The sequence below is a fragment of the Oreochromis niloticus genome, linkage group LG17 (genome assembly GCF_001858045.2).
Source record: "Oreochromis niloticus isolate F11D_XX linkage group LG17, O_niloticus_UMD_NMBU, whole genome shotgun sequence".
Taxonomy (NCBI): Eukaryota; Metazoa; Chordata; class Actinopteri; order Cichliformes; family Cichlidae; genus Oreochromis; species Oreochromis niloticus.
The window spans coordinates 27,594,731-27,612,484 of NC_031981.2; the positions used below are offsets into that span (position 1 = coordinate 27,594,731).

General features: G+C 41.8%; 1 protein-coding gene across 2 annotated transcripts in view; it reads left to right on the plus strand.

Moving 5' to 3' along the window:
- The window catches only part of LOC102078176 (leukocyte elastase inhibitor), a 72,229-nt gene extending 61,715 nt beyond the window's left edge, over window positions 1–10,514 (plus strand). The window contains exons 1-7 of one of the 2 annotated variants that reach the window (XM_019346562.2): window positions 6,920–7,062; window positions 8,256–8,439; window positions 8,974–9,111; window positions 9,195–9,312; window positions 9,414–9,556; window positions 9,692–9,859; window positions 10,041–10,514. In XM_019346562.2, the coding sequence (XP_019202107.1) occupies window positions 8,272–8,439; window positions 8,974–9,111; window positions 9,195–9,312; window positions 9,414–9,556; window positions 9,692–9,859; window positions 10,041–10,451 (1,146 nt within the window). In that variant the 5' untranslated portion in view covers window positions 6,920–7,062; window positions 8,256–8,271 and the 3' untranslated portion in view covers window positions 10,452–10,514. Of the gene's footprint in view, window positions 1–6,919; window positions 7,063–8,244; window positions 8,440–8,973; window positions 9,112–9,194; window positions 9,313–9,413; window positions 9,557–9,691; window positions 9,860–10,040 lie in introns of those variants that run through there. The other variant, XM_019346561.2, reaches the window with a different exon arrangement.
- The last annotated feature ends 7,240 nt before the right edge of the window (window positions 10,515–17,754 follow it).

The following is a 17,754-nucleotide window of genomic DNA, read 5'->3' on the forward strand; positions in this document are numbered from 1 at the left end:
TGTCAAAAGTAAGTACTGAATATTATGTCACTTATTTATGTGCGAATGTTTAAGAACATTAAAACATTACTGTTGGCCACATGTCGGCAAAGTTATGTGACATTAGTGACGTTTGTACTTTCAGCGGTAACTTGGTTTTAAAGCCTCTACTTCTAAATATATATATAGTTGACCTTAATCTTACAGAGAATGTGATGATTTTATGGATAATTAAAGTCAGTCATCCACAAACACAACAAGCTGAAAGTCGGTGATGCTGCTCGGTTTGCAGTCCTGAATATCACGGCACAAGCAGGATTCACTGCACTGTTAATGTTAGCTATGTTATATTGCTGCCTCTGTTCGGTGGTGTCGAGCCAAACGGACTTTAACGTGTGTTTGAACGAGCTGACGGTTCACTCGTTAAGCTGAAAGAAAGATGCTTTAATCACAGGAGTCACACATGTGTCCACTGGACCATCTGGGAACTCTTCTTGTTTGGCACTCGTAATAACACAAACACTGGCTGTGTCCGAATTCAGGGGAAGGATGCTCATAAGGACACTAACTACCTACGTCACAAGGTAGTGTCCTTAGACGGACGGGTAGTCAGGAAGTGAGCGGCTTGGACAGCCCCCTTTTTTTCTCCATAGAAACTTTATTGAACAAACAATGAGTATCCAACATAACAGATGGGCTGTGGACAGCCTCCTAGCCTTCAACTCCGCCCTTACTTGCGTGTTTTTCCCGATCGCTAGCGCCACAGCGCGAAAACTTTAAAATGGACCCAGAAATGTTGCTCCGTTGTTTGGACAATTTTATTTCTCTAGGAGCTAGAAAAACCTTATCGTCGCTGCCCGCACGTTTTGTACCTTAGGCTCATCAGAGACAATCATATCCAGGTAAAATAATTTCCTTTAATCTACACGCATTTAGGAATTACTTAGCTAATTACACGGATAATTGAAATATTGCCGGCGTTGTGCCAAAAAAGTGTTCGCCTGCCAAAACTGATTTCCAATGTTTCCGAGTGTAATATGTGTAATATCTTTATGTATATTGGTAAATAGACTTCGATGAACATGGTTTACTAAGGGGTTTTATATATACAATAATTACCTGTTGTTCAAGTATCTTTATAACTCTGGTTATAATGTAGGTACAATTGATATATTTGTTGTGCTGTCTGCTGTCCTCTTGGCCAGATTACTCTTAAAAAATAAATTTCTAATGTCAATAAGATTTTTTTTTTCAACTGGATGAATAAAGGATATATAAAGGTCACTGCCAAAAACTGATTGCAGCTTCTACCTTGTTACAGGAATGTTGCTGGTGGCAGGTGACTTGATATCATTAATGAGGGACACATTTGACATGTTTCACGTATTATAGACCAACAAGTTATTCATAGCAGGTTAAATACAAGCAATCAGTTTAGGGCAAAAACCGGAAATCAGTTTTTGGCAGACGATCATTTTTTGGCACAACATCGGTCATTCTCACACATGTACTGTATCATATAAAATATATAAACTAAATATCTTTGAAACGTATAGAATCTAATCTTTTGTTTGTTTGTTTTTTTACATAGCACTTTATCAAACTGTTGTCTGCTCCAGAGTTACAAGTATTATACTAATAATATAGCATCCACCATCTCCTGCTTGCATATTTCTGTAAACATCTTAGTGGTGTGGCAGCCACGAGTGAGCCCTGCAAACCCTGTGGATGGACGATGCAGTGGACAGTGGGAGGAAGCATCCTAAAGCTCTCTTTGCAGACCACCCTGTGTGATTCTCCACTCGCCGACCAGAAAAGACAAACCGCAGGTCTCAGTTGCAGCAGCCCATCCATCCATGTCTGATCTTGCTTGGGCAGCTTCAGCAACACTGCCAGAGACTTCCTGTAATCTATTACAGTTGTTCAAGAAACGGTCCAGGAACAGGTCACTCAGGTTAATCCTGTGTGAACAACTGTAAATATTGTTTTTCCATCTTTACATACTGTGTATTTGAAATATTCTTGTTTAATTGTTATTGTTATTTACTTTATTGCTATCAAATAAATATCCAAGTAATATTGTTCAAAGTTAGCGTTATGTTCATACGTGTTACAAATGCCTGTAAATCAAATTGAGTTCAGTGACAATTACTGTTTGTTTGAATCAATTTATTAATAACATAAAACCTTTAAACTAATGCAACACATATAACAATGTAACAAATATATTCAAATAAATAAATTTCTCAATACATAACTCATTTGGGAACTAATCTTTCTAGCAGTGAAAACAGTCTGTCCGTCCTCTCCCTGCTCTCCTCTCCTCAGCCTCTCCTTGCTGCCTCATGTCCTCTCTGATGAGGTCTAGCAGCTCATCATCCCTGTCTCTTTTCCTCTTTCTCCCTGTCGTAGGTGGCTGAGCCGCTTCGTCATCGCTGTCGTTTTGTTGACCCACTGCTGCGCTTGGCCCTGGAGTGTCCTCAGGGAGAGAGGAAATTAGGACAGAAGGCGTAATGGAAGGCAGCTGTCCTATCACCTCATCCATGAGGGCAAACCAGGGCCAAGTAGCAGCAGTGGGCTTCCCACTGACCCCCTCTCCTGAGCCTGGATACTTGCAATCCTAAAGGCAGAGGAAATCAAAAATGACAGCAGGCAAATAAAAACACCACAACAACTCTTAGTAACTGCACATTTATTAACTTGTGTTCTTGAGAATTATCTTCTTGATAACACACATACGTACTTTGTATTCTTTAAAGTTATCTCATGTCTTCTGGCCTGCAAGGGGTGACTTTCCCCTGCAGGCCCATCCTCTCCAGAATTGTCCTGATCACACACAACAAATAAGAGAAGAAAGGAAACCATGGCAACTATGTTAATCCCTAAGCCCAAAGGTTTTCACAGCAGAACACCAGAGGAACACCGTCTGGACATCACAGGTTCTGTACAGCAGCGGTCCGTGAGTCGTTTGGTACCGGGCCACAGAGTTAAGGCTTCGGTGTGAAATTTATGGTTTTCAGGGGTTTTATCGTTAACTCGGTTTCCCTGAGTCTTTCCCTTGTTGTAGTTGTGTGTCTTATTTTGAAAGAAATATTTACACGTTACCATAGCGACCAGAGAGCATTAAGTGGCAGAGATGAGGATGTTACTGTCAATATTGGCGCATTTTCAGGAGGACGCTTCTAATAAAGTTACACAATTACACAGTACATTCACGTTTATTATTATATTTACAAAATACCACAGTTTTTGTCTTGGTCGGATCATTTTATGTGGTTGTATTTATCCGCGATACCTTAAAGGCCGCTCCGTGTCTGACATAAACCGGTCTGTGGCTCAAAAAGGTTGGGGACCGCACTCATATGAATATGATGTGTACATTGATTTATTCTTGTACATCCACGCTGTAGCGGCCCAATTCCTCACCCCAGTGAAGAGGTGATCGTTTTCTCCTCGTTTTAATAAATTAAGCCGTTTGGTCTTTGTTCCCCACAACATATCACCAATTCGAAAAAATCAAAATTAGCTGTATGTAAGCGGCAATACATGAAAAATCGCGGGACCCCCGATACAAGCTGGTTTACGGTTATTTTAAAGAAAAGAAACATGTCTATGCAGATGCCCAAAGCTTAACAAAACGACCGCTATAACAATTTAACTTTTGTACAACCAGATTTTCATATACTTACATATGAAAGTGTTTTCCTCTCCTGCTTCGACCACCATCGTTATCAGAAACAAATCTCCTCTATGACCCGCAATGAATCCTGGGATATAGTAGGACATGAAGGATACATCAGACCATCCTTAGAATTCAGGGCAAAGTAGGACGCATTTGTCGCCACATTTTGAGTGCTCTTTGAATTCGGACACCCTTCGTCGCATCGCCGTGACGTCATTGCCTCCAAATATGGCATCGAAGCATCCTTCCTCTGAATTCGGACACAGCTAAGCCTCAAATTCGCAGAAAAGTAGGACGCATTTGTCGCCACATTTTGAGTGCTCTTTGAATTCGGACAGTCCTCGTCATGTAGCTGTGACGTCATTGCATCCAAATATGGCATTTTAAGCATCCTTCCCCTGAATTCGGACACAGCCACTAAATCCTCCTTCTCTTGTGCTGTTTTGTAGCAGTGTGTACACCTGAGACTGTCACCTGTCTGTCTGTCCTGCACTCTCTCTCTGTTTCTTTCTCTCTGATTGTGGAATAAAAGTATGAACATGTATTTATAACTTACACTTGTGTTTGAATCCTGCAGCTTATCACACATTTGATTTCCATGTGTGACAACTGCAAGTGTCCAGAGTGAGGACAGACTGAGGGACCCACTGCTGCACATCATCTGTGAGGCTTTGCACCCCTGGGCCCTGTTTCAGAAAGCGGGTTTAGAAAACTCAGAGTTAAAAATGATACTCAGGGCTGAGTAACCCCGAACTGTTCAACTTGGAATATTCGATTTCAGAAAGGCTGATAACAATTAGTTCAATCAACGCGGAGTTGCTTTAACCCCAAGTTAAGCGCGCGCACGAGGATACATAAAGCCCTGATTAGTGGAGCACAGATTAAGCGAGTCACCATGGAGACGGAGGGAAAGAAGGTGCGGTCAATGTATTTTACAGCGCTTGAGGCCGAAATTCTGATGGCAGCATATGCCGATAACATGCAAATTTAGCGGAAAAAAAGTAACACAGCCGCAGCTGCAAAAGAAAGGGAGCATGCATGGCAAAACATAGCCGACAGAGTCAATGCATGAGTGTTAATTTAAACATTGATCTAGGGATTTCCACCCATTTAACACGTTATTTTATCATATTTCATTTTATTTTTTATTTTATACATTTTATTTTGTGATGTGAGCGCAGGTGCAACCCAACAGGCCCCAAACGTTCCTGGCACCAAGTAAAAATGAAATATAAAAATATAGTCCAAACAGGTAAGGTGTAATTGTATTATGAGCCATAGTGCTTGGTCTGTTTGTCCTATGTAAATCAATTGCAGTTAGAGGCTACATTAATTTTCTTTCTGTAAGCACTTGAAATTATCTGAGCACATTACAAGTACATATTTGCTTACTCTGTATGCTCAAATGTGACCCGTTATAGCCAACAGAAAAAAAGCGGAGGCCCGAAAAACAGGTGGGGGCTGATGTTATTCAAATAAATCTATAATTTATTTGAATAACATCCTCAGGCCTTATATGAGCAATATAAGGCCTGAGGATGTTATTCAAATAAATTATAGATTTATTTGAATAACTGAAAAACGGTAACGTTCACACAGAAAATCATCAGGAAATGATAAAATGTCCAAACGCGCTCTAATCACTCTCTCCCGGCGGAGAGCTCTGCGGAGAATTTGGGCTTCAACATCTACTGGCTCTTCAAGGAAGGGACACGCCATGTCTGACATTTCCTACAGTCAGGTTTCCGACAAAGACGCGGAGACAGTCAGGGTTAGTTGAAGTAAACCTGCTAGGGGGCAGGTTAGCTTCATGGAGTGTGTCGTCATAGTAACTCACTCAGAATTAATCTAAACTCGCTTTGTGAAACCAAAAACCCAAAGTTTTCGTTAACTCAGGGTATACTTACTCAGAGTTTGCACTAAACCGGCTTTCTGAAACAGGGCCCTGATGATCCACCAGGACAAACTCAGCAGTGTGTGAGGAAGAGGAGGAGGAAGAGCCAGCAGCAGCTGACAGATGGAGAGAATATACAGACTGTTCCCTGTTTGTGAAGGACTGCTAGGAAAGTTTAACATAACTAATTGTCCTGAATCAGTCTTATTAGGTAATGTTCAAATAATGTTATCATCCCAGTGTTTTCAGTGTGGGAGAAAGTACTCAGGGCCTTCAAGTTACACACTATGAAAGGCAGCAACAAGTTTAATATTCAGAAACCTAAAGTATGTATCAGCAGCAGAATGGAGCTAAAAATAAATGTTTGTTTCAGTTCTATGAAGCTTTGAGTATTTTGGATTAGTAGCACTGCTGTGTTTGTTGCATCATATTGCTGTAATTGTTTATATGCTTTATATATTCTGAGGTAAGTTGATCTATAGTGTTACATCATATTCTATAAGGATGTTATGTGTTTGTAGACTTTCTGCCCAGTTTGACCCATTTAGCAGAAGTCAGCCTGTTTAAGGCTCTGATATCTATTCTGTAAGACTTAAAGCAGTTATGACATGGTCTGATTTTCTCACCCAATAAAGGAATATTTCATATATCAGTCTACTCTTCATTCTATCAGAAACAGTTATCACAGCTCGTACATTTTCTTTTTACACATATATATAAGCATTGAGCCAAATTTAGTAATGCCAACATATTGAAAGAACAATGTTTGTCTCTTATATATAATACATCTGTATATACACTGTCAGAGATACTTGTCTTTGAGTGAAGATTTAAGGTGATAGGAAATATAATTAACTGCTACTTGCATCTTTGACCCAGAGCTCAAGCTCATATATATATATATATATATATATATATATATATATATATATATATCTCACAATACATATAATATTGTCCATATTATATTAACATTACCACAGTGAGATGATTTTAGTCTCATGAACAACATTAACTAATTGTTATTCACTAACTAATCTTGAAATGACTGTTCAGTACAGAAATGAAGCCCAACTATCATGTTTTACAGTCCTGTGGTCTCAGCCTCAGATACTCAACTAATCAAAGTGATGTCATGACAAAAATGAATGAACAACAAAACATTTTTTCTCATTCATTTCTGTCACAAAATGCTGTATGAAACGTTTCTCGCGGTTAGTATCATGGTTGCGGCAACCTGAACAGCGCGACGAAGGCTAGACCGTCCCATTTCACAAGCCTCTCACTTCCGCACTTCCCGTACTTGTAGTGCTGTACTTGTAGTGCTGTCACTACCCGATCTGTACCGGAAACCCTACGTAGTACGCGTAGTGTGCGTACCTCAAGCGTGCATACCCTGAATTGGGACACAGCAGACTCACAGATCAATAGCATCAGTCTCGTTTAGGTTGCAGTGTCTCCACAGTGTACACACCCGCCTATCATAGCGAAAGATCCCCGGCTCGAGGTAAGGCATATCCCCTTGGATTTGAGTCAGAAAGGTCTGATTTTTTTTAATTAATTAAAAACTAAAAATAAATAATAATGATAATAATAATAATAATAATAATGATAATAATAATAATACTTTTTTTTAAAAATCTATCAAGTCGAACAAGCGAAGCTACCCACTGTGGCGATCACTTCTGAATAAGGCTACGTTCACACTGCAGGCGAAAGCGCATCGAATCCGATTTTTTCGCCCCTATGCGACCCGTATCCGATCTTGGTATGACAGTGTGAACGGCACAAATCCGATATTTTCAAATCCGATCTGGGTCACTTTCGTATGTAGTACTAAATCCGTTACGTATCCGATGTTTTAGAAAGCGACTGCTGTGTGAACGGTCAGGTCGCATTAAATCCGTCTTTTACGTCACTGACACAAGACAGACGCCAATTATCAGCCCCGGAGAAGCGCCCGATAGGACATCGCGAACGATTTCCTACCATCCGGTGAAACTGTTGGGAAGACAACGTTGGAGAAATGTGAACATTTTATTTTTACTGTATTTTCTGCAGATTCTGACAGAAATCTGCAACTATCCTTTGAAGCACCGCTCCTCTAAAACAGCAAAAAGGATCATTATTAGGTCATCTACATTATTATGTAAATAACAAAATAACTTAAAGCAAAAATCTGGAAACATAAAGTCCGAAGTCTTTATATTAAGGGCCATCAGTCAAACAATATTGTTTGCTCTGGGTCTAAAGTTTAGACCCAGGGTCTCTGTTTAGACTCTAAACAGAACGAGTTGTGTGTGACATCTTCTTTTGCGCATGCGGGCTGCTTTGAGCGTTCACACTGGAGAGCGTTTGATGTCGCATTTTATGTGTAGTGTGAACAAGCAGACAAAAAAATCGGATTTGATCAAAAAATCGGAATTGAGCATTAAGACCTGCAGTGTGAACGTAGCCTAAGGTCTTGTGAATAAAGTAGCTTTAAGTCTCGTATAAGTGAGCAGAGTCGCTGCTGACAAACGGGGCGCACCGTGTGCGGAGTCTTAACTTCAGTGGGTGGGGCAGCTTCGGCAGTGGCGTCTGTTTGTTTGCGCGATCCTAAAAAAGTTCACTTTTTCTCGATGCTTTAATATAAAGTCTCTTGTTGTGTTTCCGGTATGTAATGCTGTAGCAGATTAAACGGTTGTTTGCATGTTACAGGAAAACACCATCAGCCATGTCCGCCGTCAGCAACTCAAACACAGTCTTTGCCTTGGAGCTGTTCCGCACTCTGAGCCAGGCAAACCCTGCTGGAAACATCTTTGTCTCTCCTCTGAGCATCAGCTCAGCCCTGGCCATGGTCTACCTGGGAGCTAAAGGAGACACTGCAGCTCAGATGGCTCAGGTCAGCTCCCTGTCACTTGTTACCTGCACCACATGATTGTGCAACTTCAAGCCCTCGTTACAATTTAAAATCAGTCAGATGTGGCAGTCTGTGTTTTTCTATACAGAAGAAATAATGTTGTTTTGTTTTCGTCTTTAAATATATACATATATATATATAATCTGAACTTTTTTGCTACAAGAGTGCTGGCTGAATAATAAACTAACTAATAAACTAATAATTCTTGTCCTCGTTAGATTTATGAATAAATTAATTTTGGGGTTTCATTTAACATCTTTGAAAAGCTTAATTTTCTATGTGTCCAAAACACTGAACCCCAAGATGTTCCCAGTGGGACGTCAGAAATTTGTGTCTACCATATGAGGATGGAATGTGTTATATAAATGGCATCAAAGTCCATAAAACCCACAAACAGTATAGTTACTGAGAGCATGATGCTGACAGTCAATTAATGGTTATTATTAAACATGGTGCTGAAATGGCAGACAGGCTCAGTGTCACATCCTTTCAGTCTTTGTCTTCAATGCCACACAGGCCCTCTCATTCAGCTCAGGTGAAGGCGTCCATGCAGACTTCCAGAAACTGAACGCTGACATCAACTCACCGTCTGCATCCTACATCCTGAAACTAGCCAACCGTCTTTATGGAGAAAACACTGCCCACTTCCTCCCAGTGAGTGTCCACATCAATTATTCTCTTCATAAAGTTCTTCATTACAAAGACTGGATTAATAAACAGATGTCTGCTCTCTGCAGGACTTCCTTGAAGCCACACAGAAGTACTACCAGGCAGACCTGAAGGCTGTGGACTTCATCGGAGCTCCAGAGGCGTGCAGAGCAGAGATCAACAGCTGGGTCGAGCAGCAGACAGAAAGTGAGAATGTGCATCTTCCACAGCCTGAACAGCAGGGAATCATTTTAGCATCCTCTGTGGATTATAATGAAATATTGTTGTGTTTCTGTATTTCCTGTCAGATAAGATAAAAGACCTTCTGAAGCCAGGAACAGTCAACACAGATACCAGACTGGCTCTGGTCAATGCTGTGTACTTCAAGGGCAACTGGAGGAACCCATTTGAGGAGGCAAACACCAAAGAGATGCCCTTTAAAATCAGACAGGTAGAAATTTAACTGAAGGTTACAAAATCAGGACAAAAAGTGTGAATACAGGAAACAGTTTCAAAGGCTTAAGGTAAGCACCATCAGACGCTTTATGATAACATGATCTGGTCACCTGGATTTCCTGTGTGTCAGAATGAGACCGTACCAGTCCAGATGATGTACCAGAGGAAGAAGCTTCCCTACAACTACATTCCTGACCATGATTTGCAGATCCTGGAGCTGCCCTATGTGGGTGAGGAGCTCAGCATGTTCATTCTGCTGCCTAAAGAGTCCTCAGACGGCTCAGACCCTCTGCTGAAGGTACACAGCCTAGAAACAAGTTCCTGTAAAGAAAAGCCACAAAAACTCTTCTGCTTCACTTTAGTTTACTTTATTAAATTTGATCATTGAAGAATTTAACAGACAGCTCCTGATTTCATGTATAAAATGAATTTAAATATGAGCAAAAGAAATATGACAAAATGTATTAACTGTGTTCCAGCTGGAGAAGGAGCTAACACAGGAGAGGCTGAATGAATGGACCGACAGGAAAAACATGAGGACCCATTTAAAAATTCGCGTTTATCTGCCAAAATTCAAGCTGGAGGAAAACTACGTGCTGAATGAACCTCTGGCTAAACTGGGTATGAAGGACGTGTTCTGTGCAGGAAGAGCTGATCTGTCTGGCATGAACGGTGAAGGGGGGCTCTTCCTGTCTACGGTGGCCCACAAGGCCTTTGTGAAGGTGAACGAGGAGGGCACGGAGGCCGCTGCAGCCACATATATTTTTGTCTTCGGTTCTCGTATCGCACAGGACACACACTTCACAGCAGATCACCCCTTCCTCTTCTTCATCAGACACAATGAGACCAAGTCCATCTTGTTCTTTGGCAGATTCTCATCTCCTCAGTAGACAGAAACAGCAGAGGAAGATGATGTTGCAATTCAAATAAATACATCCATGAAATAAAGTAAATGGAGTTGTGTTGTGATGTTTTGCTAATTATAAAACTGTATTTTTCATTAATCTTTTTTTTAATGAAATAGATGGTACTTGTATAAAATCACAAGTTCTAGCAGCTTTAGAGAACATAGATACTGTGTCCTCCAGACTGAAGAGGAAACTCCAACTTATTATCAAGAGTCTGCATCTCTGATGGTATGATGGTGCAGTAGTGTCTATGGAAATGGCAGCTTGCTCTGGAAAGGCCCCAGCAATGCTGAAAGGTATATACAGGGGTTAGAGCAACATGTTTTTCAGGGAAGCCCTTGTATGTTACAGTATACTAAACTGCATACTGCAGCTATTACAACAGTAATGAAAAGTGAGCAGCTAGAATCCAAGATCAGACAAAAATCTATTAGCTGCTCTCATCAGATGTTCACAGACTGTTGTTAAAAGAAGAGACAATGCTACACAGTGGCAAACACGACTCTGTGCCAACTTTTTTGAGACATGTTGTTATGATGTTCAAAAGAGCTTTTTATTTTTGCTGAGGAAAGGAAAGGTCCGTTTTTAGCTGCTGTATGTCGGACCTGATAGACGTGAGATCTCTGCAAACGCTTCCGTCAGCTCCTTCTTAAACAATGCTGAAATTTCTTCACGAAGTTCAGAGAGCAGTTCAGCCTTCGTGAACCTCTCCATATCGATGGTCGGCGTGTCGGACGGCCCAGGCTGTGGCGAAGTTTTACCACGAGGCGGGGATGCAGTATTAGCAGCAGCCCGCAAGTTCGGCTGTGAGGTGTTTGCGTTCTTACCAACTTTTTGCGACATTGTTTTTGCTTTTGACATTTACAATCTTGTCTTGGAACTATATGAAACTGTTAATATATATATATATATATATATATATATATATATATATATATATATATAATTTTTAAAAAGGTCAAAATGTGCTTGGAAATACTAGTTAATAACTTGACTCTGCAAGAGCTGCGTTGGATGCAACCTACTCCATGCTCACCTCAACCGGAATTCCCTGTATACAATCCTGCCTTGGTGCAGCCCACCTACCTGTCTTCTCACGGGGCGGCTGCCCCTCCTATGTCAGCAGCACAACGACTGGAGACAGAAGTTCAAATTCTCAAACAGGCACAAGACAGCTTCCCTATTGAAGTACACACACTTAAATCTGGGAAAGAGGTGCACAAAGACAGCAGACTGAGCAAACTTTCTCCAGAATATGACAGTCAGCTTGGCCTCATACGAGTAGGTGGACGTCTCCGGCGAGCAGAGCAGATGGACACTGACACTCTGCATCTTATTGTGTTGTCACCAGACCACCCTACTACTCAGCTCATCATCAAAGACTATGATACATGTCTCCTGCATCCTGGCCCAGAGCGTGTCTTTGCTGAATTGAGACGCATATATTGGATTTTAAGAGGCAGACAGGCTATAAGGAAGCATCAGCATCGCTGTTTGGAGTGTAAGAAGTGGAGAGCCAATCCTGTTTCACCGAAGATGTCTGATCTTCCTGCTACCCGCTTGCGATTACATCAGCCGCCATTCTGGTCCACAGGAATTGACTGTTTTGGCCCTTTCACTATAAAGATAGGCAGGAGACAAGAGAAACGGTGGGGCATTATATTTAAATGCCTTACGACCCGCTGCATTCACCTCGACCTCCTCACTGGTATGGACACTGACTCCTTTCTCATGGCTCTGTACAGATTTATTGCTCGAAGAGAAAAACCCTTTGAAATACTGAGTGACCAGGGCACCAACTTCAGAGGAGGAGACAGAGAGCTGCAGGAGGCATTCAAAGCGATGGAGCCACGACTGCAGGAGAAGCTCAGTGAACAGAGCATCACTTTCCGCTTCAACCCTCCGCATGCTCCACATTTTCGGGGAGCCTGGGAACGGGAGATCCGTTCAGTCAAATCTGCACTTCAAGTAGTTCTCAAAGGTCAAGCGGTGCCAGAGGATTTGTTGCTTACCGTTCTTATTGAAGTAGAGGGCATACTTAATTCGAAGCCACTGGGATACGTTTCCTCGAATATTGCAGATGTCGACCCAATTACGCCAAATATGCTGCTCATGGGGCGGCATGATGCTTCCCTTCCCCAGGCAGTTTATGGCACCAGAGAAAAACTTGGAAGGCGCAAATGGCGTCACAGCCAAGTCATAGCGGATCACTTCCGGACTCCGTTCACTCAGCGCTACCTGCCTGGACTACAGCATCACCAGAAGTGGAACCAGACTACTCCACCTTTGAAAGTGGGACAAACTGTCATGGTGGTGGACTATCAGCTCCCACGGGCTTCCTGGCCCGTAGGACAGGTAACACAGGTGTTTCCCAGCCTGGATGGACAGGTGCGAGTAGCTGAAGTCGCCATTGGGGAACATAAATACCAATGGCCTGTGTCAAAACTTATCACTTTATCTGAACTGTCAGCTGAATGTCCTTAGTTATATTCACATGGTTTTTTTTAATGTTTACTAATGTGCTGTATAAAACCCCTGTGATTTGTGTATATAGACTGTTCCACGCACCCCCTCTAACTACTGCTAAGATGGTACATTCCTCCCCTCCTGGGTTTTGTGTTTGCGCTGTGTGTGGTGAGGCGTGGTCGGCGGTGCCGTGCGGAGGCCCCTGCACTGCATCCGCAATCACGCCAGCCTGGTAAAACACGGGGACTCAGGGCCAACCCCCTGAGTCCCCGTTGTGTTGTTGTTGTTGTGGTGTGGTGTATTTGCGGCTGGCAGCTTGAGAGCTGCAGTCGCGTGTAATAAAATGGCTCAAAACTGTCACCCGTGGGCTTGCCGTGTCTCATTCACACCACACGGTGGTTCACCGTGATAGCGCTGGTGGAGCTGGTTTGTTGTACTGAACATGTGTTGCGCGTGTGTGTGAAGGATAAATAAGTGCCTTGTATTTCTTTGCCCTATGGTTGTAACTTATCATATACTTGCCCATGTATGTTGTGTGATGCTTGCATAGAGTTTGCCAGTGGTTTGTGTAGCCACGAGACACTGTAGTTACTCACGTTGAATTGACCAAAACGGCGCCACCCTTGTGGACTAAGCTGCCCAAAGTAAAGATGGAGTCTATCCCTGTGCAGCAGCCCATTTGTGTCCACCAGGGGGTGGTGTTTAGTCATTTTTGAATTAGATTTTTCTGTTCAACCCTTTCTGTATTATTTAGACCAGTTTGGTTTACTTTAATTGTTTTCTAATTGTAATTTCAGTTGTTTTACAGAACCACAGACACACTCACATAGATTCATACTTCGTTAATTATACGAAGATTAAAGATCACAAATGTTCTGAAGATGTTTTGGATTAAAGGAACCCAAATTATCATGGCTGTGGACCCCTCTTTCATCATATAAGTCACCTGTGCCTTCTGACCGAGAATAGGAATATCCTGCTGTAATTTGCCAGTTTATTAAGCACGCACATGTCCAGTTCAACTGAGATGAGAGAGATGCCCTCAGAACTGAAATTTTGTCAGTGAAATAGTTAAAGAAAATTATCACAAAGTACAGGGGAAGCATCCCTATGAGTGAAGGGGCAAGGGGTTTATGGACTGGCATTGACTGGTTCCTTGTTTTATGGTATTTTACTCTTAATTGTTTATATTTTAATCATGCTTTTAGAAGGAGTTGTATCTTAGAGTGTGTTTGTTCTTGTTTCTTTTAGATCTCATTTACTGAGTTTGATGCTTTATACGTTTCGATTTATAGGTTTTGTTGGTTTTTTGCTTTAGTAGAGGCACAGCCGCTTGTTGTAGGGGGTAGGTACGTGTTGTGGAATCCCCCCTGATGGATGTGGGTGTACACACTGGGAAAGGGGTATAACGCACCATTCAGATTGCAGTGAGGCCACACAGGTGAGTAATTGGTGGCACCCTTTGGCACTCCTCCCTGTAGGTTGCCTCCCCAATTGGCTGGTCTCCACCATTTTGTTTAATTATTTTACCGAGCTGCTAATTTAACTAGGTTAGCACTGTGGCAGCGACACTTGTCCTTTTAATGTTTTTTTAATAAAGTGTTTTAATTAACAGTTTTGTATTGCCAGCCCTGCTACCTAAGAAGTTCTCTGGTGTTACAGCTCTATGCTTTTAGTAGTTTTGTCTAATAAACTTTGATTTGTGAAATTGACCTGCCTCACCTCTGCTTGCTAATAATGAGCCCGAGTGCCTCTTGTAACTGGTGCAGCGTTAGCACTGGCTATAGTAATCTCTCCTGGCAGGGCTGGACTGGGACAAAAAATCGGCCCGGGCATTTTGACTAGAGACCGGCCCACTAGGATAGAGATTGGAAATGTGACGTCATTCAGGGGTAAAACCGCAAAGGATTATGGGAACTTGAGGCAAGAGGTACTAGCGAACGCAGGCTTTCAATTGAACTCAGTTACACAGCGATAAAAAGAAACACAAAAAATGGCAAGAAGCTGTTGTATTATTAACTGCAATAGCCGGTCGCATGACAGCCACAGGAAGCCCACGGGTAAAGAGATCGTTTTTGGGTTTTTTGTCGGATTATGTCGTTGAAGAGAAATTTTTTAAGCCATGTTTCCGAAGTAAGAGCAGACGGATGGTCTGGATATACCAAATATAACGTCTCAGAACACTCCAGCTCACATGTTAGTCTGCTCCAAGCATTCCCACAAAGGTCAGTGTTTTGTAGTAGTTAATATGTCATTTTTCTTAACATAATTGGTGATATAGGTTACAAGCAAGTCTGGCGCTGAACAGAAATTGTCGCGCTATGCTCCTTTATTTATTGTGCATAAATAGTGAATTGTCCTGACACAATATTGCGTTTCGCTTCTGTTATTACCACGGTACATTGACAAAAACATATACTTTTATTCACAGGATAAAACAGTTGTTTTGTATCACTAATTGTCCAGTGCGATTACAGCATACAATATTATTGTCACTGCTACATTTCTGTAATGCGTACCAGAAATTATTTCCACTACTAATTAATTACTGTTGAGCTCAAAGGTTATATTAATAAACGGTTAACGATTGTGTATTTATGACAACGATTTGTGAGACTGGTAAACTTACCTTTGTTTGTACGATGGTCTTTCGTTCTACACAGTGCATTTCAAGGTCCTGTACCCATCCGTCGGTAAACTGTACCCGGGCTTGTTGCAGTGACCTCAAGTTACTAAAAACTTCATGAGTGTATGCACTCACTCCAAGAACCGTATAATTATAAATCTGAACGTGGTGAAAGTTGGGCAGCACGCTAACGTCTTTTGTCCACTCTGTGTGCTCGTAAGGGTCTGACCCTGTCACTCCTTTGATTTTTTCCTCGTATCTTTTCTTTGCCTTTTCGTCGAGTCTGTCTTTGTACGGACCGGCATTGTTCTCCTTAGTTTTGTACATTCCTTTTTTGTGCGGCAAAGAAAAACCAAGAAGGTATTGGAACCGAAGAATGAACTTTTTGCGGTGCTGCAAATGCTTGCATTTGATGCGGTACTTGGATTGTTTTGCCTCGAGTTCCCGGCATGCAATGCGCGAAAGTCACGTGATCTGTCAATCGCTATAGGAAAAACCTTAAATTAAGACCAAGAACACTAGAGGTGAGACATGATCATTAATTAATATTAAAATTAATAAATGACAGATTTAGTGATTTTTCATAAACACCTCCTTTCCTTTTTTTTGTTCTCCATTTTCTTTAGTTCGTCTATAAGATTGCTAAACAAGGGGGAGGGTGCATCCGGCCTCCTCGGCTGTAATTGGTCCAGCCCAGAGTCGATCATGACCAATTGGCCAATCCAAAACCTTTCATTATATATACCCTTCCTAAAAAAAAATAATAATAAAAAAAAAAATCCATCGGCCCATAAAAACAAAAAATCGCCAGCGGCCCACCGGGCAAATGCCCGGTATGCCCGATGGCCAGTCCAGCTATGTCTCCTGGGGTGTAACTCTCTGCCCAGCTGTCGTTGTCAACACCATTTAGTCACCTTTATCGGTTTTCCGCCTTCGCGCCGCCACACAGTCTTTCTGCCAGATTCTTGAATCTTCTCCGTTTGATAGTCCGCTGAAGGCCACGGTCATCTCTTCTGCTGGTGCATCTTCTCCTGCCACATTTTGCCCTTCTGCTAGACTTTCCATTGATATGCTTGGACACAGCACTCTGTGAACAGCCAGCCTCCTTAGCTATGAACTTTTGTGGCTTACTCATCTCATGGAGGGGATCAATGATGCTCTTCTGCCCAGTTGTCAAGTCTGCAGTCTTCCCCATATTGAACCTAACTGAGACAATTGAACCAAAGTGAAGCAATTTAATGACACCGAGGAAAAACTTTGCAGGTGCTTTGAGTTTAGTAGAGGAGTTGTGTGTGAAACTCAGTTTAAAACATTCATGCCCTGTAAAATTTGGGCCGATGTCTGAAGTTTTTGAATTCCTGTTTTTTGTTTGTTTTATGAGCTGGAAGCCCAAATTATGTACAAATAAAAAAACTAAGCACTTGAAATCATTTAAGTTGTGGGCCTTGAATCTATAATCTATGAAAGTTTAACGTTTTGAATGGAATTATGAAAATAAAATTTTCAATTATATTCAAATTTTTTGGAAAGTGTCTGTATTAAACACAGCGTTCAACACCATTTCTCCATATCTCTGTTTAACAACTGAGAATCACAGACTTTACTGATATCTGATTAACTGAACTGCTTCTGCTGTTCAGTATCAACATTTCTTAAATGATGCTCAGGCCTGCAGGGCTGTAGCACACACTACAGATATAAATGACATCATTAGTCACCTGTCCAGTCCAGATTATGTATAAGAAGCCGCCCTTCAACTGCAATCCATGACCAAGATATGCAGATGCTGGAGCTGCCCTACGTGGGTAAAAAAGCTCAGCAGGTTCATTCTACCCAGTATCCCCCAGAGTCTTGAAGATTGTGGTGGTGAAGATGAAGACTGGGGTTTGACTAAAGCGCTCACTGAGGTGTCTAAGGTGGAGATGGGGAGGAGTTGGGTTTCAGGAAAGAGAGTCTGAAAGGAAAAACAATGGAGAGCACAGATTTAAACCATGCGACACGGAGACTCACTGGTTCAAAAAAGGCAGGCAAGAAAATGACTGGACTACAGTAATGACAGCATGACAGCGGTAGTCATGTAAATAAGAGAAAAGCAGGTGAACAGAGACAGAATGCATAGAAGGTCATCATAGGCAAGGGAAGATAAAAGATAAAAGCCTCTAGGGTCGCTGGAGGTCAGGATGGTGAATGGAC